Source organism: Bos javanicus, chromosome 5 (assembly GCF_032452875.1).
Source record: "Bos javanicus breed banteng chromosome 5, ARS-OSU_banteng_1.0, whole genome shotgun sequence".
Taxonomy (NCBI): domain Eukaryota; kingdom Metazoa; phylum Chordata; class Mammalia; order Artiodactyla; family Bovidae; genus Bos; species Bos javanicus.
In genome coordinates, this window is record NC_083872.1 from 119,136,145 (window position 1) to 119,161,847 (window position 25,703).

At 53.5% G+C, this 25,703-nt stretch overlaps 1 protein-coding gene and 1 long non-coding RNA gene across 2 annotated transcripts; one reads left to right on the top strand and one right to left on the bottom strand.

The window, feature by feature from the left end:
* Nucleotides 1-3,377: 3,377 nt before the first annotated feature.
* LOC133248797 (large ribosomal subunit protein eL38-like) lies at nt 3,378-7,535 on the bottom strand. Its single transcript, XM_061419101.1, has 3 exons — nt 7,530-7,535; nt 6,375-6,499; nt 3,378-3,863 (listed from the first exon to the last, which is right to left on the bottom strand). Exons 1-3 carry the CDS (start codon nt 7,533-7,535, stop codon nt 3,626-3,628), a joined length of 369 nt encoding a protein of 122 aa, XP_061275085.1. The 3' UTR covers nt 3,378-3,625.
* Nucleotides 7,536-20,348: 12,813 nt separating this feature from the next.
* LOC133248959 (uncharacterized) lies at nt 20,349-21,731 on the top strand. Its single transcript, XR_009736788.1, has 2 exons — nt 20,349-20,771; nt 21,348-21,731. It is a non-coding gene; the product is annotated as an uncharacterized LOC133248959 (long non-coding RNA).
* The last annotated feature ends 3,972 nt before the right edge of the window (nt 21,732-25,703 follow it).

Consider the following 25,703-nt stretch of genomic DNA (forward strand, 5'->3'; position numbering starts at 1 on the left):
CGCGGCGGGCAGTCACGGCGGGCACCAGGGTCTGTGAGGCACGTGTCCTCCTATTCCTTCCATCCAGCTGACCATGAGCTTCGATGCCGGTGCCACGAGGTTGGAGCACAAAGCTTCCATCGTGGAGGCAGCCCAAGCTGGATTTGCAGTTGTGTGGGGCCCTCCTCCTGGAGGAGCCCCCTGTCTGACATTCCCGGGGCTCAGACAGCACCTGCAGGGTCGGCTTGCAGACTGTCTGGGGTGCCTGCTCCTCTGCGTCCAAGGCCTTAAAGGAAGCTCCCTCCGCGTCCTTCCCGGAGACGGGAGACGATTGGGACAGGTCACCCGTCCCTTTGTCACCTGGGTGCGTCAGAAGCTGTGGGGTCTGAATGTGAGAGCTGAGGGCCCCTGTGAATCTGACGCCACGGGCCCTGCCCCGCCCGGGAGACCCACGCTGTCTGAGGGGACCGGGCTACCAGCCAACTGTATAATTTAAAATTTTCTGCTGGTCACACTCAGCGAGGGAAAACAGGTGAAATATTTATATTTTAATCATCTCTTTCATTTAATCTAATTATCCAATTATTATCATTTCAACTCCAATTATCCAATATTATCATTTCAGTATGTACCCAATTTAAAAACTGATGCATGGTCTAGTCCAGCCTTTTTGCAGTGTCTCTGAACTCGGGGTGCGTTTCCCCTTTGGAGCACACGCCTCGATCTAGACTCTCCTGGGTCTAGGTGCACAAGCTGCATCCCCTGCAGAGGCAGCCTGGCCGGGATGTGCCCGGGGTCTCGGGAGAGAGAGAGCTGCCCAGCAGCCCCTGGCAGCCAACCCCCCAGGTCAGCAGCACTGGACTTTGATTCTGAGACCAGGGGTAATTTCCCTGGAAGATGCTTGGGAGGCGTGGGCGCCCCATTAGGAAGCAGGCGGGTTTGTCCTCCCTCCCAGGAGACCAGCCCTGCCCCGGGAAGCCCCACCAGGACACAGAAAGCAGAGTGGATGGGGGCATCCTGGAAAGGAGTGGGGACTTGCTGAGACCACAGGAACCAACTCACAGGAAACGGCAACTGCATTTCATCCCACTGACGTCGAAGCCAGAACTTCCCTGGCAAAAAGGGAAGGCTTAAACTTTAGAAAGTAAACATTTATTAGTTCAACCACTATCAGACTGTATCCACGTGTGCCCCACAGAAGAGATTCAGACCCAATGAGACTGGTACCTGCCCTTGAGAAGTTCCCATTCTACTTGGGGGACAGCTGTGTATGCAGAGGAATAATTAAGGACTCTGTGAGGTGGGTGTTGAGGATAAAGTAGGAGTTCACAAAAGGAATGTTGGGCAATAAGTCTTGCCAGGAAGCAGGATCAACTTGCAACTTCAAGGGCATTGAAAGGACAGAACATTTTGGACAAGTGGACATAAGTGTTCCTGGGAGGCAGGAAGGAAGGGCTGGAGGGAGAAGGCACCTAAGAATTAATGCTTTCAAACTGTGGTGTTGGAGAAGACTCTTGAAAGTCCCTTGGACTGCAAGGAAATACAACCAGGCCATCCTAAAGGAAATCAGTCGTGAATATTTATTGGAATGACCGATGCTGAAGCTGAACAAACTCCGGGAGATGGTGAAGAACAGGAAAACCTGGCGTTCTGCAGTCCATGGGTTCACAAAGAGAATGACATGACTGAGCAACTGGACAACCTTCCATAGATCTGAGGTTTTATGTAGGATTGCCCTGCACTTCTTTATGGGGCTACACTCCAGCCTACTTTGCAGATAGTCAAGGCCAGGTGACTGGGTTCTGGCCAATAAAGTGGTAACAGGAGTGTAGTGTAGGATTATGGAAAGTCCCTTTCTTCTGGGAAAGTTAATGTGATGGGTGGAGCACCAGCAGCCATATTGGACCCTGAGGCAAATATAAGGATCAGCATCTTTTCCTGCTCCCAGTGCATGCATTTCTGCCGGCTGTATCTCTAGGTCTAAAATTGCTGAGTCATGGGCTGGCCTTAACTGTAGCCTTTGTAGGCTTTATTATTTATTTTTAAGGTCTTTGTCCCAATTTGCAATCTCGTTGATCCTGTAGGAAAGGTCTCTTTGCTGCTTAGCTTTACTCAGCATTTTCTGTCTTTCTCATTTCAGCACCTGCTGGACATTTCCTGTGGCTGAGAACTTTTCGAGTGGTCATCAGCCATCAGTCCCCACTTCTACCTTATGCCGGGGGCCCATCCACATCCAGACCTGACTGATCTGTCCTCTCTTCCTGCCTCAGCTGCCCATTCCTCTGTCCAGCCACTCGGCTTTTGTCCATTAAATTATTTGTGTAACTTTTTCATGAGTCATAACACCCCCGAGGCAAGTTGCCTGTGCTGGCAGTTCATTTATTAGAGTTGACTAGAGTTTATAAGAGTTGTGCCGATTTCATGTGTATTTTGGAATGATTTTGAACCATTTTGTAGAATCTCATCTCCAAATAAGCCACATGAAATTTTGAATGAGACCATGTTGGATGTGTTTTATACACTTTAATGAAATTTTTAAAAAACCTTCAAAAGATCTTGTGTGTTCTTTGTTGGACTAGTTTATCTAAAATGGGTTGTCATTTTAGTAAATTATACTTCTTTTTAGGATCAACATTGTAGTTGGGTATTGCTCCCACTGAGGTCCACAGCTAAGTGATGCTAAGTTGACCTTGCATCTGAGAAGCCTTCCAAGTCCTTTGATTAGTGCCAGGCTTTCATCTCTGTTTCTGTTTGGATTTCTATGTATATGATCATCTCTTTATAAGAAGCACGTTACTTCACACCCATCTGTCCACGGCCAAATTCTCTGATGCCACAAGCAGTGGTTATGCTAATGAGCAAACTTTCTCTTTAGTCTGATTTAACTGGAAATCCATTTTCAATTTCTTTTAAGCATAGTATTTACCACAGGTTTTTATTATACAGTCTTAACCAAGAGAATTCCCTTTAGTTACTGATCTTCTGATAGATTTAGTTTTTCTGATAATCTTCTGATAGATTTTTTTTTTTTTTAATCTGAGCAGTGTTGGGTTTTCTTACCCTAAACATTTTTCTACATCTCTCCTTGTAGTCACATAAATATTACCTTTTAATCCATTTAATTGTGGAATCTCATGGTTAGATTTTCTAGTCTTGAGACATGCTCACATTCAAGGGAAAATCATAATCATATTGGATAGTTTTTTCCAACATGGACATGAATTTCAGTAACAACTTGTTTATGACTTTTGCATCTATGGTTATAAATAAAACAGGCTTAAAATTGTATTACCTCACAATGCAATTGTCCAGTCTGGAAACCAAGTGAAGCTCCAAAGCTGGTTATTAGCTTATTTTCCTGGGAAGGGTGACGATGCCCTTCACCGCGGCTGTTACCACTGACTGCCACGCAGGCCTGGAGCCTCCCCTTGGGGTGACTTTAGTGACCCCTCTCCTAGTCAAATCTTCCTTTCTCCTTGTTCAAGTTTGGCATTTTCAGATTTTCCAAAAATATATATATTTTGTCTATGTTTTCCAACTCATTAACACAGAGCTTTTTGGAGAAATAGCATGTTACCTGCTTTGTGCTTTTTTTTTTTTTGAGAATTTAAAATATTTTAATACAGTTCAAATCAGTGAGCATGGTTCATTTCAGCTCCTTCTCTGCCAAACCGGGCGGCAGGGACCGCGTCCACGTCTCCGCCTTCTCTTTGTCTGTGATGACCAAGGTGTAAAGGCATCTGCTGCATCGAGCTTTAAACTTCACATCATCCTTACTTTTCTTGATCTTGACAGATCTGGCATGCTTTCGCCCGGCTGTGAGCAGAAGGCTCTTGATTTCCTCAGTTTTGCGTGGCGTGGTGACAAGGTGCGGCGAGCAGGAACTTCAAGCAGCGAGAAGCGAGAACGGAAAAGCTCCTTGTGATGTTCGTAGTCACCGCCTCTTCTTCTGAATTTTGTTGCTTCTCTCCTTTTTCTCACCTTAGTCTTGACCAAAGTTTCCTGCTTTATAAGTACCTGCAGACATCCAGCCTTTGCTTTTTCCTCTTACTGGGCTCAGTGCTGCTGCTGGCTGGGCTTTGTCTTATTATTCCCTTCTTTCCTTTAAGGCAAAGGAAGGGAGGGACACTTGCTTTGTTTTCTCCTAACCTCCTGACTTGAAGACTTAGCTTCTGTTCCCCCGGTCTGCATATTAACTTATTTGTTTTAATTTTATTTGTTTATTTTTGGTTGAGCTGGGTCTTTGTTGCTGCCCTTGTCCTTTCTCGAGTTACGGCGAGCAGGGGCCGCTCTCGAGTTGCAGCAAGTGGGCATCTCACTGCGGGGCGTCTCTTGCTGAGGAGCACGGCTCTAGGGCACCGGGCTCCAGTCGTTTCAGCCCCCAGGCTCCAGAACGCAGGCTCTGTACTTGTGTCCACGGGCTCAGCTGCTCCACAGCACGTGGGATCCTCCTGAATCAGGGGCTGAACCTGTGTCTCCTGCATTGGCAGGCAGATTCTTCATCATGGAGCCACCAGGAAGCCCCTTGATAGCTATATTTAAAATCAAATTCCTAATTATGCTTTAGCCATGCCCCAGAAGGGAATGCAAAGTTTCATTAGAAATTCTTTGTAATTTCAACCTGATTGTGTTTTTACCCACATTTACTGAGTTCCATGGAGAAAGAAATGGCACCCCACTCCAGTGTTCTTGCCTGGAGAATCCCATGGACAGAGGAACCCGGAGGGCTACAGTCTGTGGGGTCTCAAGACTCAGACACAGCTTTGTGACTAAAAACTACCACTACTAAAATTCACATTGGAGAAAGAGCTCGCAACCCCGTCAGTCTTCTCGGCTGGAGAGTTCCATGGACAGAGGAGCCTGACGAGCTGCAGTCCATGGGGCCGCAGAGAGCCGGAAACAGCTGAGTGACTGACACACACACACACACACTCACACACACTCACATACTATCACACACTCACACACTCACACTCACACACACTCACACACTCACACACACTCACGTACTCTCACACACTCACACACTCACACTCACATACTCTCACACACACACACACTCACACACTCACACACTCACACACACTCTCACACTCACATACTCTCACACACTCACACACTCACACACTCACACACTCACGTACTCTCTCACACACACACACTCACACACACTTACCCTCACACACTCACATACTCACACTCACATACACACACACACTCACACTCTCACACTCACAATCACACTCACACACACACACACTCACACTCTCACACACTCTCTTACACATTCACACTCACACACACTCACGCACACACACACTCACACACACACACACACACAGAGTTCCATGTTGTTTAGGTTTCAATGATACTTCAAAATCAATAGTTTCTGATTTTATTATTCTTTGGCCAAAAGGATAATCTGCACAGTACGGGTTCTTTGGCATCTGGGCAGTTCTGTGGTCTGATCGTTGCTAATGCTTGCACACGTGCTGTTTCTGGTGTGTCCAGAGGGATCTGTCATCTGCGTGTCTTGGTGTAAAATGGTACGTGTGTCTTCCACTGTGCGCCCTCTAACTGGATCATTTAAATCCTCTGTGTACTCAGTAGTGTCTTTCTACTGGTTGTATCAATTACTGGGCCAGTCTCTTGTCGTTTATGGATTCTGAGTCTCCTGTTCTGTTCTGTGTGGTCACAAACGTGGCCCTGCCGTGCAGACCATGTCCAGCTTTCACCTGTTTTGTTTCTCTGTGAAATCACTTTCACCGCTTACTGTATTATATTGAAAATGCTCCACACTTAGTGAAAGGTTGCAAGAACAGTACAATCAATACACATATACCATTTACCTGGATTTGCCAGGGGCTGCGTTACTGTTATCTCGTTGTAGTGAACTCTGCTGCAGTTACTGTTTTTATTATTAATACGGCTTTTAAGGCCAGTATCGGGACCATAATTTTTCACCTGAAATGCCCCAGTGATGTCGCTGGAGGAGGACCTCTGTCACCGACACAGCCCTGTCACACCACGACAGCCCACAGTCGGCCTGCACTGACTCTTGGCACCTGTGGGCTCTGCCTGGCACAGTCTGCCTGGGAGCTCGCGCTCACGTGAGTGACTGCTGGACGATGGAGCTAATAATGTGTCACCTGGACCGGTGCGATCAGGCTTCCTGGGGCCAGTTCCCTGAACACACACTCAGCTGCTCACAGACACACACCCACCTGCATGCAGATCCACAGACACACACACCTGCACACATCTGTACACAGTGACACACACCTGCACACAGACACACTCACCTGCACACAAGTACACACGTCTGCACAGATTCACACAAAACCTGCACCGACAGCATGTCTCTCACAGACACACACACACACACACGTACGCACCCTCCATCCGCAAACACTGTCCAGGGAGACGTGCGGATGGGCACGGACCCTGACCCAGCATGTTCCCCGCTGACGCCAGCTCCGCCTTGCGCTTCTTTCGGGCTCTGCCTGCTCCCGGCCCCCCTCTGGGGAAGGGACAGGAGGAGGAAGGATTGTAAGGAGCCCATCACTTACTTATCCTCTGCTGTCAACCCTTCATCCCAGCAAGGGTGCTCCAAGGATCAACTTACGGGAAACTTCAGCTCCCACCCCCTGAGCACCTGCCTGCCTGGAGCATTGCTGGGGAGCCAGCTGAGCCGCCTGCCGCCGCCCCCACCAGAGCAAGCTCCCTTGCCAAAGCTGGGGGTGACACCCCCCCAGAGCGGGGCCTCGGGGCTCCCATCCGCGCTCCTGTTCCTCCACCAGCCGTCACGGAGAAGGGGCAAGTGGAGAAGGTGCTCAGCCAAGACCTGCTTCCAGAGATTCAGCCTTGGGACACTGCAGCAGGTCTGCTGGTTTTAAACATTTCATTTGCAAATAACTCCGCATTTAATTATGCCAGATTAAAGATACATACTTTGCAGATTTACAGAGTCATTGTCAATGCTGCGGAAACCACACTCAGAATCAAACCCACGTTGGCATTCTCAGCCTGGAGATTCACGTACAAACACCAGGAGCTTATTTGATCATCTCAGCCTGGAAATGTAGCTGGTGGTCTCAGGGACCAGCTGGCATGGCTGGCTGGGGGGACAGGAGCCCAGTGTGTGTCCCCTCCTGGCTCCCTGGGCTGGGTCCCTGCTGCGGCTTCGCCCCTGCTGGCAACTCGCTTCACTGCCTCCTGGGCGGGGAGAGGCTGGGGATGGTGCACCCACCTGCCCTGCCAGTCTCCCTCCTCCTCCTCCCCTTCATCCTCTTTTTTGTAATTAAGACTTTACTTTTTAGAGCAATTTTAGGTTTAAGACAAAATCGAGTGGAAGGTGCACACAATTCCCATGTACGCCTCCACCTGCATGCCCAGCCTCCCCCACTATCCCACTAACATCCGCCTCCAGATGGGATATTTCTTACAACTGGTGAACCTCCACTGACATGTCTTCACCACCCAAAGCCCATGGCTTACATCACAGTTCACTCCTGGTGTTGGACGTCCTGTGGATTTGGACGAATGCATACCGACATTATGCAGAACTGTAACCTACAAGCAGTCTCCTTGCTCTAAACCCTCCCTTCCTCTCTAGTGCTGGTCCAGGAGCAAGCTGGGGGTCCTGGGAGGAGAAGGAGTGTGTGTCCCGACCCCTTCCAGGAAGGGGTCCGCTTTCCGAGGGGGTTGCTGCATGGAGAGTCAGTGTCTTCTCTGCTTTGCAGACGACGAGACTGGGGGTCAGAGTGGAGCCTGGACTTGGTCTGGCAGCTCTTCTGTCCAGGTTGGTTCAAGCCTACCTGTGGTTTCAGACCGTGAATTTTAAATCACTGTAATTAGGCCCAAACATACCTTTATTAATCAAAATAGGAACCGTTATAATCAACACATTCTTGCCAAGAAGAAGTAAGTTTGTTTATTCCTGTAGTGTACAAATCCGTGCCTGGAGACCTGATGAACTCTAGGAAAGCATCGTCTGCCTCCTGCTGGTCGCAGAAGTGTTTTCCCTGCAAAAAGTGGTTGCGGTGCTTGAAGAAGTGGTAGTCGGTTGGCGGGAGGTCATGTGAATATGGTGGATGAGGCAGAACTTCGCAGCCCGATTCGCTCAGCTTCTGAAGCGTTGGCTGTGCCACGTGGGGCAGGCACTGTCGTGGGAAAGGACTGCGCCCCGCTGCTGACGAATGCCTGCTGCAGGCATCGCAGGTTTCAGTGCATCTCCTTGGTTTACTGAGCGCACTTCTCAGATGTAATGTTTCCCTGGGATTCAGAGAGCTGTAGGGGATCAGATGGGCAGCAGACCACCAAACGGTGACCATGACCTTTTTTGGTGCAAGTTTGGCTTTGGGAAGCGCTTTGGAGCTTCTTCTCCATCCAACCGCTGAGCTGGTTGCCACCAGTTGCCATAAAATCCACATTTTGTTGCACATCAGGAGCCAATCAAGCAATGTTTTTCTGGTGTTTTGTAGAGTAAGAGAAGACGATACTTCAAAACGATGATGTCACACCAGGATCCGATCGAGCAATGTTTTTTGGTGTTTTGTAGAGTAAGAGAAGACGATACTTCAAAACGATGATGTCACACCAGGATCTGATCGAGCAATGTTTTTCTGGTGTTTTGTAGAGTAAGAGAAGACGACACTTCAAAACGATGATGTTTTGGTTTTCGGTCGGCTCACGAGGCACCCACTTTGCTTTCTCACCTTTTCAACGTGCTTCAAATGCCCGGAGACCAGAGTGGCCAGCTTCTCGTGCGGTTGTAGGAGAATCAGCCTCGACGTTGGCTCTCAGTCGGCGGTTGTCCGCTTCCGACGGCCAGCCACCGCGCTCCTTGCCGAGACTCTCATCTCCTTCGCCAAACTTCCTGACCCACCCCTGCACTGGCAGCTCCTGGGCCAAGCGCGTTGCTGATGTTGCGAGTTCTCTCTTCTGCTCTACAACCCATTTTGAACCTGAATAAGAAAATTGCTCAAATTTGCTTTTGGTCTAACATCTTTTCCATGGTCTAAAATAAATACACACAGTAAGTAATAAGTCACTAGCGAAAAAGCATAAGGCGAGAAATGCGTATTCAAATGATGTATAACGTAAGCACATTTATTCAAGAAGCCCCACGGGCTCCAGCTCCGTCTGGAAGGCCCCGAGGAGCGGGGGCGGGACTCGGGGGCGGGGCGGGACTCGGGGGGCGGGGGCGGGACTCGGGGGCGCGGCGCGGCGGGGCGCGGCGCGGCGGGGCGCGGCGCGGCGGGGCGCGGCGCGGCGGGGCGCGGCGCGGCGGGGCGGGGCGCGGCGCGGCGCGGCGGGGCGCGGCGCGGCGCCTGCCGGCCTCTGTCTCCTTTCTCAGGATGTGTTCTCGTTCCCACCGGGCGCCACCGCCCCTAGAGCTCGCGGGGCCCGGAAGGGTCTCACCTTCTCTCTGCCTCCTCACGCCCGCCAAGCCCTGGGCCCTTGTCCCCTGTGTTCGGAACGCTGGTCCTGCACCCAGACACGGATGAGCTCGGGTCCAGCCCCTCCATCTCCTGGCTGCACAAGCTGGAGCAGCAGTCAAGCATCTGTGAGTGCGGGCTGTTCCTCAGGACAGTGGAGGCAGGGTGAGGACAGGGTCAGGATGAGGGAGATGGGAGGGGGCTTCTGTGGGTCGGTCCAGGTCCCAGGCCAGCAGCACACACCTGCTCAGTGGGGGTTATCGGCCTCCCCGCTCCCCAAACCGACCGCCGTGTCCCCTGCTGCCTCTGTAAGCCATAGATTTTACAGATTCTTAAAAGTTAAGGTTTTATAATGTATTGTAAGGTAAGGGATTCTGTCTTACGCTTCTCAACAATCTTCTAGCAAAGGGTGATGATCATTTATTTCCTATCCTCCATCTTCCATCCATCCGTCCATCTGCCTATCCATTCACCCATCTATCCACCCATCCATCCATCCATCCATCATCCATCCATCCAGCCAGCCATTCACCCAACCATCCACCTGTCCACCCATCCTCCCACTCATCCATCCATCAGCCCACCCACACATCCACTTGTCCATCCACTCATCCATCATCTATCCATCCATCCACCAATTCACCCATACACCTGTCCATCCTCCCATCCATCCACTCATCCATTCATCAACCCATCCATCCATTATCCATCATCTCTTCATCCATCCAATCATCCATCCATCTATCCACCCATCCATCCCTCCACCCACACATCCACTTATCCATCCACTCATCCATCATCTCTCCATCCATCCTCCCATCCATCCTCCCATCCATCCACTCATCCATTCATCAACCCATCCATCCACTCATCCATCTTCTATCCACCCACTCATCCATCCATTCACTCATCCATCCACCTACCCATCCACTCATCCATCTTCTGTCCACTCACCTGTCCATCCACTCATCTGTCATCTGTCCATCCTTCCTTCTACCAACTCACCCCTCCCTCTTCCAGCACTGACTCTACTGAAGGGACATCTGCATGTCCACGCAGCCCCCATGCCAGTCAGAGGAAGCCTCTGTGTGTGTAAGGCCTTCCTCTCCCCATCCAGGCACGTGCTCTAATGATGAAGGCCCCTCCAGCCTCCTCTAAGGCTGAACCAGCACTCTGGCCAGCAGGACGGCTCTCAGCTGTGGCTGCTCCTGAAGCCCCATGCGTGTGGGAAGGAGGTGGACACCCAGGCTCCACCTGCCCGTCCTGACATCAGTCAGTGATGATGTCAGTCACAGCCCTTGGGGGATCCTGCCACGTAGCCAGTGGGAGGACCACTGACCCAGGGAGGACCGGGGACTCTGCGCTGAGGTCATCCAGAGCAGGTCCGGCTGGCGCCTGAGCGTCCACTCAGCACAGCAAACATGGCCCCCAGAGGCCTGCTTCTGTTCTCAGCCTGTCCGGATTTAAGGCCCCATGTGGGGGCAGCCCAGTGAGTGGGGTGGGAATCAGCAATTGCCCGGTGAATGAATACATACGATGGATGTATTTCCCGCCCCCTCTTGCCCTGCCCGCCCCCGGGAGCTGTTGTCGTTGGCACGGTGAATGGTGCTGGCAGTACCGAGTGAATGATACGGTGCTGGCCCTGAGGGAAGCAGGACATCCCGCCCGCCGCTGGAGTCAGGGAGCCGCGACTCGACTCCGGGAAGGTGACCGCTCCTGGCCGGCCTGCCAGCCCCGAGGCCTCATTTCCACGCGCTGATCCCATAAGCAAATAGTTTGCTTGAGTTCATTGAGGGTAATTTTTCACACTTCACAGTAGCTGCTCAGTTTGCCTCCAGATTCTGCTGACTCTACGAGGAATTTGCACAATGAAATAATGGAAAAAACTACAATAACCAGCGAAGCCAAACCAAAAACCTCATTCAATCAAGCTCTCGGAGCAGAGCGGGCTAATGGGCCCTGGTCAGTCTCTCCCCCAATGCCCCCAGCTGTGGTTTGCGCCCCGTGGAGGCCACGGACTGCCCGTGCCTCCCCTTCCTGTTGCAGACTCTGCACCGCTGTCTTTACACCCTGCTCCTTTGCGGGTCTGGCTTTGACGCCGCTTGTGCTTCTGAGCCTTGAGGCTAGATATCCTGTGCAGCGGGGCCTCTGATCCAGGTTGAGGAGTGCAGACCTGCCAGGGAGGAGGCATGGGGCAGCCGGTGCAGCGGCAGGCATGGCCGCGGGGAGCTCTGAGACGAGAGAAAAGATCTGGGGGCTCAGGCGGTTTTCTGGGGTGAGGGGTGGCCTCCATTGTTGGGACAGAGAGGGAAGGGGAGAAAGGAAGGGGCATTTTCTACTCTCAAAACAGAGGCTGGGCGCACATCTGCTTGTAGGGGCCCACACCTGCTGGTAAGGTGGGCTCGGTGGTGGCCCCAGAAGATATGCCCAGGTCCTAGCCCTCGAGAACGTTGAATGTGATGTGATTTGGGTAAAGGGTCTTCACAGGTGTAATTAAGCATCAGGCTGAGATCACCCGGGATTTAGGGTAGGCCCTAAATCCAATGAGAGGCGTCTTTATAAGGGGCAAAAAAGGGAGATTTTGAGACTCAGACACGCAGCAGGGAGGGGGCCACATGAAGACAGAGGAAGAGACAGGCGAGGCGGCCGCAAGTCCGGGGCCCCTGGAGCTGCCAGCAGCCTCGAGAGAACCCGGTGAGAAATGAGCATTTCCGTCGTATCAGTAAACAAGGATGTCACAGTCATCGGTGATTCCTGCCCTTCAGGGCGCTCAGGAAGGAGAAAGTTACCTGTGCTCTAACAGCCACGGGTTGGCACCCACTCCTTACGGTGAGCCCAAGGGCGCCTGGGATGTGAAACAAACCCAGGATGCTGGCTCCGAGAGCGGAGGTGCGTGGGAAAGCGCTGGTTTCAGGGCGCCCAGACCCTCATGTCCCCCATTCAAAGAGAAGGGCTACACTCCTTAACTTGAAGTTCGTGGTTTCCTCTAACTAACAGTAATCCCTCGATGTTCAGACTACCTGCCCTCTGTGTATAACTTCTCTGTGACCCACTCTTCCCCCGCCACCCCCCAGTCTCCTAAGAGCAACTTCTCAAGCTTACTTTGAGATTACTCTCCGGGCTTGAGTCCAAAAATTCCCACCAAATAAAACACAACTCTCAACCTTCATGTTGTGACTGTTGTTTAAATCAACAAGGAAGGGTCCTGGCCCAGGGCCAGGAGGGAGCACGACCCTGTGGGCACGTTGCTTCCAGACTCTGGACCCCTGACCGTGAGAGGATGGACCCCGAAAGCCCCCAGTTCACGGACTTTGTGTGTCAGCTGGAGGAGCTCCGACACGGAAGCTCAGTCATCACCAGGCGTGGGCTCCCCGCCCCACAGGCGTCACCTCGGGTCAGCCTGAGTTGTCCCCCGGCCCCAGAGCTACGCTGAGACTTAGAATCGCCAAGGCCCAAGGCCAGGTGGGAAGGAAGGATGTGCAGCCCTTAGGCTCCCGTTTATGGAGTGTTCACTTACCAAGCTGGAGCGCTGAGTGGGTCCCATGTTGTCCTTGAGATGATCTACCCAAGGTCAGAGGTAGGGGCGGGGCCAGCAGTGGGGGCGGAGCTGAGCGTGGCCGGAGCCCCACGAGCACGGGGCGGTGAGGAGGACACAGGAGCGCTGAAGGCCCCTGGGGGGAGTGCAGGGGCTGATCTGGTGGGGGGACGAGTGGTGGAGGGAGGACAGGGCAGCCGGGTGGGGCAGCCCTCTTCTGCTGTGGGGGCTCTGAAGGTGGTCCCTGCGGAGCAGTGGGTCAGGACGGGGAAGGGCGTGGGCTGCGGGCCCCCGGGCTCAACTTTGTCACCTGGGCAGAGCCAGACACAGTATCATGGGGATCCTGCTGATTGCTTTTTAAATGTGTGTTCAACATGTACTAATTGGGTGTGGGAACAGCCATCAATCTAATAATAACCATTATGTAATTTTCTCTTTTGTTCAAAGTCAAGAATTTTTTTTTTAGATTTCACATGACCAGAAGTGCCAATATTTTCCCATTTCGTGGCTCTCTTTGATTCCGCTGTTCCCATGACTCCGCGTGGGTGGTCACCACCCCCCACAGGTGCACGGACACACGTACACCCTGGGAACTGTCTCGTTTGTATCTGAAAGTTCTCTCCTCTTGTCCAGTTCTTGTATCTGCAAGGTTTTTTTTTTTTTTCCTTTGTCATTTTAGGAAAAGTTTATGATCCTTCAGCTTCCCTGGTGGCTCAGCTGGTAAAGGACCTGCCTGCCAATGCAGGAGAGCCAGGAGACGTGGGTCTGATCTCTGAGTCGGGAAGACCCCCCTGGAGGAGGAAATGGCAACACACTCCAGTATCTTGCTGGAGAATCCCATGGACAGAGGGGCCTGGCGGGCTACAGTTCATGGGGTCACAAATCCCGTGGGCACAGGAACCAGGTGGGCGCAGTCCGTGGGGTCACAGAGAGTCAGGACACGACCGAGGGGTTAAGCACACGTGACCCTTCATTTGCTCTGCTCACTTTCTCTCGAGTGGTGTCTTAGGAGGCATAGCGATGGTTCTGACATGGATGCAGAGGAGCCTCTTTCTCCTGATAAAACCATGACTAGAAGGTTCCCCAAGTGCCCATGGGCTCCCACACCCCCAGGGCACTGGGGCGCGGGGCCAATTCTTACCAAATGAAGGGCATCAGAAGGACAGGGCACTCTGGTCCAAGCTAGTTGTGCTCTGGTTCCTACAGTCTCTCCCCAGCTGTGCCCTGAGCTGGGCTGGAACGAAGGGCTCTGAGACCCTGGGGCTGTGAAGGAGGAGCAGCTGGTTCCTGCATCACCACTGGGAGGAAATATGCCCAGGGTAGTCAGCTGACTTTCCTCAGGGCTGAAGGGCTGGGGTCACCAAACTTCTTGAGAGCAAAGAGCAGGGACTGGTGAACACGGTTTTGCACTCCCACCTGAGGGTGCTGTCTGCACCGGCCCTGGTACATGTCAGCGTGGAAACCTGAGTTCCCGCCAACTTGTTAGGGATCCATGTTCCTTCAACCTATATGACTTATACCATCTAAATAGGGGTAACAAATAGCCCTCACTAAGCAGTTAGAAGGTAGGAAGTGATGGGCTGGTGGGGTGACTGCCATCTCAACAGGTAGCTTCTGACTCTGGGCCTGGAGTGGCTGCTCCGGCTCCTGCCATCATAACTGCAATTCATTTGACTGGAAGGATGAACAGGGCAAAGGGACTACATGCCCACTGTTTTGAAGATCATCACCCCAAAGGGGTGTGCATCCCTTCTGCTCATGGGGGCCCAGACAGTCGCATGGCCACACCTGGGTCATCCCTTGCTAGGCAGCCGTGTGCCCAGGTAAACTTGGGAGCGTCCACTAGATGGAGGGGAAGTGGGAGACTGTGGGTTGGTGGTGAGCCAGCAGCCACTGCTCTGTGTTCCCCCTCCATGGGCATGGGTGGTCTGTCCTGGGGAGCTGGAGGGCAGGGTGAGCACCAGGGTGAACTTGTTTGCACTTCTCAGTGTGGGCATTATTTCCAGGGGCCAGCCTGTAAGTGGGGGGGACACGGAGTGGCTTTGGTTGGTCCTCTCCTGCTGCCCCTGCGTCTCACCAGACACGTCTACCCCGGGCCAAGCGTCTGGGTTTGCACGACAAAGCGCATGGTCACCCTCATCAGGTCCGCTCCGCGGTGCTGCAGGGCCGGCCTGGGGGCTCCAGATGCAGGGGCCCCGGGAGGAGGGGTGGCTCCCGGGCAGCCCGCCTGTTTGCCGAGAGGCGCTGGGCCCGTCTCCCCTCTTCCATGGTTCAGCCTCCTGCTTTGTTTTGCAGAGTCTGTCTCTCCTCCCAGCAGAGCTGGAAGCAGGTATCCTGGTGACTGTATATTGAAACAGCTGATGTTGTTAAACAAACAAAAACAACCCCTTGACTTCACATGCCGCAGATTAGCGCAGATTAGTGGAGAGTGTGGGTGGGGTCAGCCCTCCCTGGCCCTCCCCAGGCCCAATCATGAGCAGCTCGGAGGCAGCTGGGCCCGGGCAACGTTTGGAGTCCCTCTCCCCAGGCAGTCACCCCACCGGCCCCTCTGTTTCATCGCCAGCAGAGGACACTGCCCTCGACCCAGGACGCTGGCATTGACCCCTCCCCCAGCGCCCAGGATGCCGCTGGGGGGGCCTCCTAGACGCTGGGGTGGGGGTGGGGCTTTGGAGAGCGGATGGCCTCTTTCCCACCCCCTAAGGAGACACCGCTGGGAGATCTCACTTCTGTTTCAAACCAAAACAACAAAAAAATACAGAAAGATGAAAACCTGAAAGTTTCTCCTTATTTCAGCTAAAATAAACATTTTAGAGTTTGAGGTATAAGGTAAGTCATATAAAGTCCCTGGGTTATATTAAAAATAAACCCACGGTGCTAATTATAATTATTGTTTCCTGTTAAGGATGCACAAAGGTATCCGTGTCCACGTGCATGCATGCTAAGTCACTTCAGCCGTGTCTGACTCTGGGATGCTATGGGCCGTAATCTGCCAGGCTCCTCTGTCCATGGGATTCTCCAGGTAAGAACACTGGAGTGGGTTGCCGTGCCCTCGTCCAGGGGATCTTTGTGGCCCAGGATGGAGCCCAGGTCTCTTATGTCCCCTGCATTGGCAGGCAGGTCACCAGTGCCACATGGGAAGCCCCCTGTGTGCTTATATCTATTTATGGACAAAATACCAAGCGCTGCACGGACTCGCCCTGGTGCTGCTCTGACGCAGATCCACTTGTTTTGAGTCTTTGCTGTAAGAGTGTTGCATCACCCACGTGTGCCTGGTTGGTGGAGCCAGCTCGCTGGGTTGGCCGCCTTCCCATCGGCCCTCACACAAGGTCAAGTGCACTGACCGTTCACAGGGTCAAAGGCACAGAAGGGAACCACAACCTGCCAGTGAGCCCCAGGCGGGCGTGCTGGAGAGACGGGCGTGAGATCTGCTCCTGCCTTCGTGTGGCCACAGCCCCTGTGGCGTCGGGCCCCCGTCACTGGAGGTCACGCCCTTCACCAGCCCTCTGCCTGGGCCCCCCTGTGCCCGCAGCCGTCCCTGCGAAGAGGCCTGGCCTGGCCTGTGCGTCTCCGTCGCTGTCCACGCTGCCTCGCGTGGGCTCCTGTCCTACTGCTGCATCTGATTCTCTGGGGGTCATGCTCTCTTTCATCACAAGGGGCATTAAGGGGGGTGGCATCGAGAGGAAAGCCTGCACCCCGCTGCTTCCTCGGTGACATCAGGAGAGGGACACAGACGTGGCTGCCCAGATGCGGTGAGCACATGCACCCACTGCACCCCAGGCACCTGAAGGCCACGTGCACAGGAACCGGAGCCTTGGGGGCTGCATCTCCTGTGGGAAGTAGGCTGGTGGAGGACCCAGCCTCCTTGTACTCCAAACACCACTGAAATCCTGTCTTTAGGGCTCACAGCTGCCTGCAGCTGATCCTGTCACACTGCTTTTGCTAACAAAGATCCCCCAGGACAGCGCAGCAGGCCCAGAATTACCCAGGGACAGAAATGCGCGTCCCCGAGGCCAAGTTCCCGTCCAGTTCTGAGATTCCTTCTGCTCCAAGTGACGAGGGACCCGCAGGTGGCCCTGGAGGTGTGGCACACCCACCCTGCAGCGAGCGATCCACTCCCTGGATAGAGAGGAGGTGAGCGGGTTTCTGGCCACCCGGTCTGGGCCTCTGGGAGAGGAGACACTCCCCGAGCTGTCCCTGAACTGACCTCCGGGAACTGGGCCTCAGGCGGCAGGTCAGGCTGGGAGGGGGCCACCCTTAGTGTCCCTGAGCACTTCCTCCAGGGCAGCTTCTGCGGTCACTGAGGGGCCAGACCCGGTTCTGGGTGGGGACGCCACAAAGCATGTCTATCTGTCCATCCATCATTCATTCTGTTCATCCATCCATCCATCATTCATCCATCATTCTATCTACCCACCATCCATCCATCTATCCATCAATCCATCTATCCATTCATTCATCCACCCACCCATCCAACCACCCACCCACCCATCCACCCATCCATCCATCCATCCATCCATGACCCACCCATCCATCCATCCATGACCCACCCATCCATCCATCCATACACCCACCCATCCATCCACCCACCCACCCACCCACCCACCCATCCATCCATCCACCCACCCATCCATCCATCCACCCACCCATCCACCCACCCATCCATCCATCCATCCATCCACCCACCCATCCATCCATCCACCCACCCACCCACCCATCCACCCACCCATCCACCCATCCACCCATCCACCCACCCATCCACCCATCCACCCATCCACCCACCCATCCACCCATCTACCCATCCATCCACCCACCCACCCACCCATCCATCCACCCACCCACCCACCCACCCATCCATCCATCCACCCACCCACCCACCCATCCACCCACCCACCCACCCACCCACCCATCCACCCACCCATCCATCCACCCACCCATCCACCCACCTACCCACCCATCCACCCATTCATCCATCCATCCATCCATCCATCCATCCATCCATCCACCAACCCACCCACCCACCCATCCACCCATCTACCCATCCATCCACCCACCCATCCATCCACCCACCCATCCACCCACCCACCCATCCATCCACCCACCCACCCACCCACCCACCCACCCATCCATCCACCCACGCATCCACCCACCCATCCATCCACCCACCCATCCATCCACCCACCCATCCACCCACCCACCCACCCATCCATCCACCCACGCATCCACCCACCCATCCATCCAACCACCCATCCATCCACCCACCCACCCATCCATCCACCCACCCATCCATCCATCCATCCATCCACCCACCCACCTACCCATCCACCCATCCATCCACCCACCCATCCACCCATCCATCCAACCACCCATCCATCCACCCATCCATCCACCCACCCACCCATCCACCCACCCACCCATCCATCCACCCACCCACCCACCCACCCATCCACCCATCCATCCACCCACGCATCCACCCACCCATCCATCCACCCACCCATCCATCCACCCACCCATCCACCCATCTACCCATCCATCCACCCACCCATCCATCCACCCACCCACCCACCCACCCATCCACCCATCCATCCACCCACCCACCCACCCACCCATCCACCCATCCACCCATCCATCCACCCACCCACCCACCCACCCACCAACCCACCCACCCATCCACCCACCCATCCATCCACCCACCCATCCATCCATCCATCCACCCACCCATCCATCCACCCACCCACCCACCCATCCACCCACCCACCCACCCACCCATCCATCCACCCACCCACCCATCCACCCACCCATCCATCCATCCATCCATCCACCCACCCACCCACCCATCCACCCACCTACCCACCCATCCACCCATCCATCCATCCATCCACCCACCCATCCATCCACCCACCACCCATCCATCCATCCACCCACCCATCCACCCACCCATCCATCCATCCACCCATCCATCCACCCACCCATCCATCCACCCACCCACCCATCCACCCACCCATCCATCCATCCACCCATCCACCTACCCATCCATCCATCCATCCATCCACCCACCCATCCACCCACCCATCCATCCATCCATCCACCCACCCATCTACCCATCCATCCACCCACCCATCCACCCATCCATCCATCCACCCACCCACCCACCCATCCATCCATCCACCCACCCATCCATCCATCCATCCACCCACCCATCCACCCATCCATCCATCCATCCATCCACTCATCCATCAGACACTCACTCACCGCCATCTGTGCTCTGTCAGCTGTGCTTCACCCTGGGGCAGTGCCATACCTCTGCTGTCCAGAAAGACCTTCACACCTCCCAGCTCCACTGACCCTAAGTGGCTTCTCTGAATTACTAAGATGGATCTCCCTGATTTCGGATGCACTCAGCAGTAAACGGCAGCTTGCAGCAAGCAGCAGCTGGAAGCAGGGTCTTAGTTTCCAGGACTGGGAGTCCTAAACACTAGACCGCAGGGACCAGCAGTTAGGGCTGAGGTCCTGGGTCCTCGCTTGCCTAGTCAAGAACAAATTCAGGCAAGGAGGCAGAAGGTACAGAGTAAAGTAAGAAGTTTATTGAAAATAAAATTACATGCGGAAAGATGCACTGGCAAGCTCAGAGAGAGAGTTGCGCCTTTGGGAAGTTTAAATCCTTTTTAAGAGGGCAGCTTGTCGAGTCACTGTCTTCCCTCAAGCCAATCATCTTGCTTTGCGGCCTTGTTGGTTACTTTGTCTCAGGACCCACCCCAGGGGTGCACACCCATCCCTCAGCCAAGACGGGTCTCGAAGTAAAGGCTTCTGGGAGGAGCAAGAGTCCTGATGGCCTGGAATTATCCTCCGACTTTTGACTTCAAGGACCCTTTCTGCACGTGTGTGCTGTCTCTCTTGCTCTAAAAGAAAGCCGGGCAGCGGAGATCTCTTAACCCTTCACTCGGACAGGGTTTTGCCTCTCTTTGCCCTTACCATGATTGTTACCTTGGGAAGCTTACAAGAGGCGAAGACTCAGTATTAACCCTGTTTTTGTTGCTACTTCGGTTTTGGAGGGCACACAGGAGGCTGGCTGTAAATTCCTTGACTGGAGCCCACCTCTCTCTTGCCTCAGGGAATGCAAACAGGAGACTAGTTGTAAACGACCAACCTGGAGCGCATCCATCTCCTTACCTCATCCCCACACCCCAGTTTTCACATAAAGGGGATGGGAAGCTAGAGATGATGCCCGATCTCACAGCTAGTCAGGAAGGCCTGATTCTGAGCCATTTGGTTTGGACCAAAACTCAGTGGCTTTGTCCTGCATCACATAGACCCATCCTTCAGTGATGTAGGAAATGCCCGCTGGGAACCTGGGGGTCCAGGTGGATGAGGAGACCCCTCCCGGCTGCACCCACACGAGTCCAGGAAGGGCCCAGAGGGACAGGGTTCTGGGAGGGGTGGGAGGACAGCAGGGGCTTCTGGGCATTTTTAGGACCTGGGAGGGGGCCGGTGGGATAGGACGTGGGAGGCGCTGAGGTCAGGAGGGGGCAGGAGGGCAGTGTCAGACGCCAGGTGTGCAGGGATCCTCGGGGGCTCAGAGACCTGTGGGCGCCTCCTGTGAGCCCCGCTGGGCTGTCGTGGACGTCACTGATAGGATCCTCCTACTAGAAAGAGCTTTAGAACCTAACAGGTAAGCGCCACGTGGGTGGAGTCATAGTCAGGGATGCACGCAGATATACAATCTCAACCTTAGACCACGCAGGAGGGCGCGCGGCCCTCGGAAGCCACAACCCAGACCAGCCCAGCTGGTTGGTTCCAGTTAAGTCCACTGATTGAGAAGGGTGCGTGCAGCCCCGGCCCACGGTGAGGTCACCTGTGCACTCAGGACAGCCCCTTGGAGAAGGGGCTCGGGAGGGACAGGTTGAGGATGAGCACAGGACAGGCGGTCCAAGGGGGGTTAGGGGGCGTGGGGGTGGGGGCGGTCCAGGCGCTGAGGAGCCCACACAGGAGAGAGGGACAGAGCGATGGGGTGCGGGGCGGGAGAAGCGGGGCCCCGCCCCCAGGACAGACGAGGGCGGGTGGACGTGATCCTGGGAGAGACGGCCCTCAAGGCGCAAGCGGCTGGCCTGGTGGGAGGGACGTCGGGCAGACCCTGAAACGACGGGTTATGACAAGAGATGGGCAGGATTAGGAGCCAGGAGCCAGAATGGCGGGGATGGGCTCTGCGAGACCTCCGAACAGCTGCGGGTGAAATACGTGCTCCAGGCCCTAAAGGAGGCGATGACTTCGCCCACACCCCGACTGCCCGGTGTCCAGGAGCCGCCAGCACCCGCTCCATCTAATGAAGATGCGGATGCTGGCGGGGGCAGAGGTTTCCGTCCGGGGGCGGACGACAAGCTCACTTTTCTTCTCGGCAGTGAAATGGGAAAGCGTCAGTTTTCCACTCTTTCCAAGATGAATGTCCCCACCTGAGGCTGCCTGGGGCTTCAGCGCCTGTCTGCCTAACAAGCAATGCCATCTTGAAAGGTCCTCGTAACAGAGACGTTCAACCCGCGGCTCGCGTGGTCCTGCACCCCGGGAGGCAGCGCCCAGACGCAAGGCGACAGCCAGTCCCCGATTCCCCCACCCAAAAGAGACACTCCGGCTGCAGGCGTCACACAGTGGGGAGGGGGTCCCCAGCTGAATGGGAGGTTGCAAACCCCCAAATCCTTGGCTGTCTCCCGATGGAGCCTGCGAGGCGGCCCCACGCAGAGGGGGTCTGACTTGCTCAAGTCAGACAATAAATGGCGTTTGAAAAATTAGTCCCACAGGTCAAGTGAGAGTCTCCTTCAAATGCCCATCACTTCACACTAACTACTTCAATTTCCTCTGAAGTTATTATATTCGCAGACCTGTGGATGCACCTCAGGCAGAACAAATGGGCGGCGTCTGCCGCAGCATGAAAGGTGGAGGGGTAAAATCCATCATGGCAGCAGGCGGCCCCAGCCCGGCCTCCCGGCCCCTGAGGCTGACAGCCGCCTTTGCATGGATTTAAACGTGGACAACCGGGCTTGTCCAGGATGGAGCTGGGAGGGAGACACATGCATGGCCTTTCCCGCCAGGCCCAAGGCGGGCAGCGGGGCTGAGTGGAGTCTAGAAGGTTCTGGGGCGTCCTGCCCTGTGCCTGGCAATGCTGGGGCTCCTGCGGGGTCCCGGGGGTCCTTCTGGAGAAGGTCTGGATGCAGTTCCTGGAGGCGGCTGCCTGGGAACTGGCCTAGCCTTCCCAGGACCCTTCATGTGGTGCCTGGTTCAAAGGAGACTGAGTCCCCCACCTGACTCTGTGCCCAGGAGGTGCTGACCCCCAGGGAGGGTGCAGCATTCTTGCAGAATGGTTTTGTAGGGTTTTGTACCCAGATCTGGGGCCAGGGTAACAGAGGGCTGTAAGCCTTCTTGCTGTGATGGTTTTGTTTGAAGCCCTTTTCTCTCTCCACCAGCCCCGCAAACCCAGGGGGCTTCCCTTCTCAAGGGTCCGGCGGCCAGAGGTCTGGGGGGTGAGTATCCTGGGCCTCAGAGGGCCTCGAGCCCTTTCCTCTCCATACACATGGCCGGAAGACGGGCTTCGGGCCTCCTGTGTGAATCCAGCCTGGGATGCGCCTCCCGGAAGCCTCTCCTGAAGCAGACACGTGGTGGGGCAGGGCCCCTGGGACCCCGCTCAGAGAGCAGGCTGGGCCTCCCCGCACCCCTTCCATCTCCCCGGTGCCCCAAGCCCGCTGCTTCTGCCAGGCCCTGGAGGTGGGGGCTGGTCCCTGCCGACAGGGGCCATCTGTTTGTCTCTCTGATTCCCCCATCTGTCTCGTCCCTTCCTTCTGTTAGCAAAGCGTTGGCCTGTGCTCCCTCCAGGACCAAACTTGACCATCCGTAACCCCCATCATCCTGTCTGCCCCACTTCCCAGGAGAGGGGGGCACAGTTCAGTTCAGTTCAGTCGCTCAGTCGTGTCCGACTCTTTGCGACCCCATGAATCGCAGCACACCAGGCCTCCCTGTCCACCACCAACCGCCGGAGTTCACCCAGACTCACGTCCATCGAGTCAGTGATGCCATCCAGCCATCTCATCCTCTGTCGTCCCCTTCTCCTCTTGCCCCCAATCCCTCCCAGCATCAGAGTCTTTTCCAGTGAGTCAACTCTTGCCATGAGGTGGCCAAAGTACTGGAGTTTCAGCTTTAGCATCATTCCTTCCAAAGAAATCCCAGGGCTGATCTCCTTCCGAATGGACTGGTTGGATCTCCTTGCAGTCCAAGGGACTCTCAAGAGTCTTCTCCAACACCACAGTTCAAAAGCATCAATTCTTCGGCGCTCAGCCTTCTTCACATCCAACTCTCACATCCATACATGACCACAGGAAAAACCATAGCCTTGACTAGACGGACCTTTGTTGGCAAAGTAATGTCTCTGCTTTTGAATATGCTATCTAGGTTGGTCATAACTTTCCTTCCAAGGAGTAAGCGTCTTTTAATTTCATGGCTGTAGTCACCACCTGCAGTGATTTTGGAGCCCAAAAAAATAAAGTCTGATATGGTTTGCACTGTTTCCCCATCTATTTGCCATGAAGTGATGGGACCAGATGCCATGATCTTCGTTTTCTGAATGTTGAGCTTTAAGCCAACTTTTTCACTCTCCACTTTCACTTTCATCAAGAGGCTTTTTAGTTCCTCTTCACTTTCTGCCATAAGGGTGGTGTCATCTGCATATCTGAGGTTATTGATATTTCTCCCGGCAATCTTGATTCCAGCTTGTGTTTCTTCCAGTCCAGCGTTTCTCATGATGTACTCTGCATATAAGTTAAATAAGCAGGGTGACGATATACGGCCTTGACGTACTCCTTTTCCTATTTGGAACCAGTCTATTGTTCCATGTCCAGTTCTAACTGTTGCTTCCTGACCTGCATACAGGTTTCTCAAGAAGCAGGTCAGGTGGTTTGGTATTTCCATCTCTTTCAGAATTTTCCACAGTTTATTGTGATCCACCACAGTCAATAAAGCAGAAATAGATGTTTTTCTGGAACTCTCTTGCTTTTTCCATGATCCAGCAGATGTTGGCAATTTGATCTCTGGTTCCTCTGCCTTTTCTAAAAGCAGCTTGAACATCTGGAAGTTCACGGTTCACATACTGCTGAAGCCTGGCTTGGAGAATTTTAAGCATTAGTTTACTAGTGTGTGAGATGAGTGCAATTGTGCGATAGTTTGAGCATTCTTTGGCATTGCCTTTCTTTGGGATTGGAATGAAAACTGACCTTTTCCAGTCCTCTGGCCACTGCTGAGTTTTCCAAATTTGCTGGCATATTGAGTGCAGCACTTTCACAGCATCATCTTTCAGGATTTGGAATAGCTCAACTGGAATTCCATCACCTCCACTAGCTTTGATTGTGGTGATGCTTTCTAAGGCCCATTTGACTTCACATTCCAGGATGTCTGGCTCTAGGTCAGTCATCACACCATCATGATTATCTGGGTCATGAAGATCTTATTTGTACAGTTCTTCTGTGTATTCTTGCCATCTCTTCTTAATATCTTCTGCTTCTGTTAGGTCCACACCATTTCTGTCCTTTATCGAGCCAATCTTTGCATGAAATGTTCCTTTGGTATCTCTGATTTTCTTGAAGAGATCCCTAGTCTTTCCCATTCTGTTGTTTTCCTCTATTTCTTTGCATTGATCGCTGAAGAAGGCTTTCTTATCTCTTCTTGCTATTCTTTGGAACTCTGCATTCAGATGTTTATATCTTTCCTTTTCCCCTTTGCTTTTTGCTTCTCTTCTTTTCACAGCTATTTGTAAGGCCTCCCCAGACAGCCATTTTGCTTTTTTGCATTTCTTTTCCATGGGGATGGTCTTGATCCCTGTCTCCTGTACAATGTCACGAACCTCCGTCAATAGTTCATCAGGTACTCTATCTATCAGATCTAGGTCCTTAAATCTATTTCTCACTTCCACTGTATAATCATAAGGGATTTGATTAAGGTCATACCTGAATGGTCTAGTGGTTTTCCCTACTTTCTTCAATTTAAGTCTGAATTTGGCAATAAGGAGTTCATGATCTGAGCCACAGTCAGCTCCCAGTCTTGTTTTTACTGACTATATAGAGCTTCTCCCTCTTTGGCTGCAAAGAATATAATCAATCTGATTTTGGTGTTGCCCATCTGGTGATGTCCATGTATAGAGGCTTCTCTTGTGTTGTTGGAAGAGGGTGTTTGTTATGACCAGTGCATTTTCTTGGCAAAACTCTATTAGTCTTTGCCCTACTTCATTCCATATTCCAAGGCCAAATTTGCCTGTTACTCCAGGTGTTTCTTGACTTCCTACTTTTGCATTCCAGTCCCCTATAATGAAAAAGACATCTTTTTTGGGTGTTAGTTCTAAAAGGTCTTGTAGGTCTCCATAGAACCGTTCAACTTCAGCTTCTTCAGCATTACTGGTTGGGGCATAGACTTGGATTACTGTGATATTGAATGGTTTGCCTTGGAAACAAATAGAGATCATTCTGTCATTTTTGAGATTGCATCCAAGTACTGCATTTCGGACTCTTTTGTTGACCATGATGGCTACTCCATTTCTTCTGAGGGATTCCTGCCCACAGTAGTAGATATAGTGGTCATCTGAGTTAAATTCACCCATTCCAGTCCATTTTAGTTTGCTGATTCCTAGAATGTTGACATTCACTCTTGCCATCTCTTGTTTGATCACTTCCAGTTTGCCTTGATTCATGGACCTGACATTCCAGGTTCCTATGCAATATTGCTCT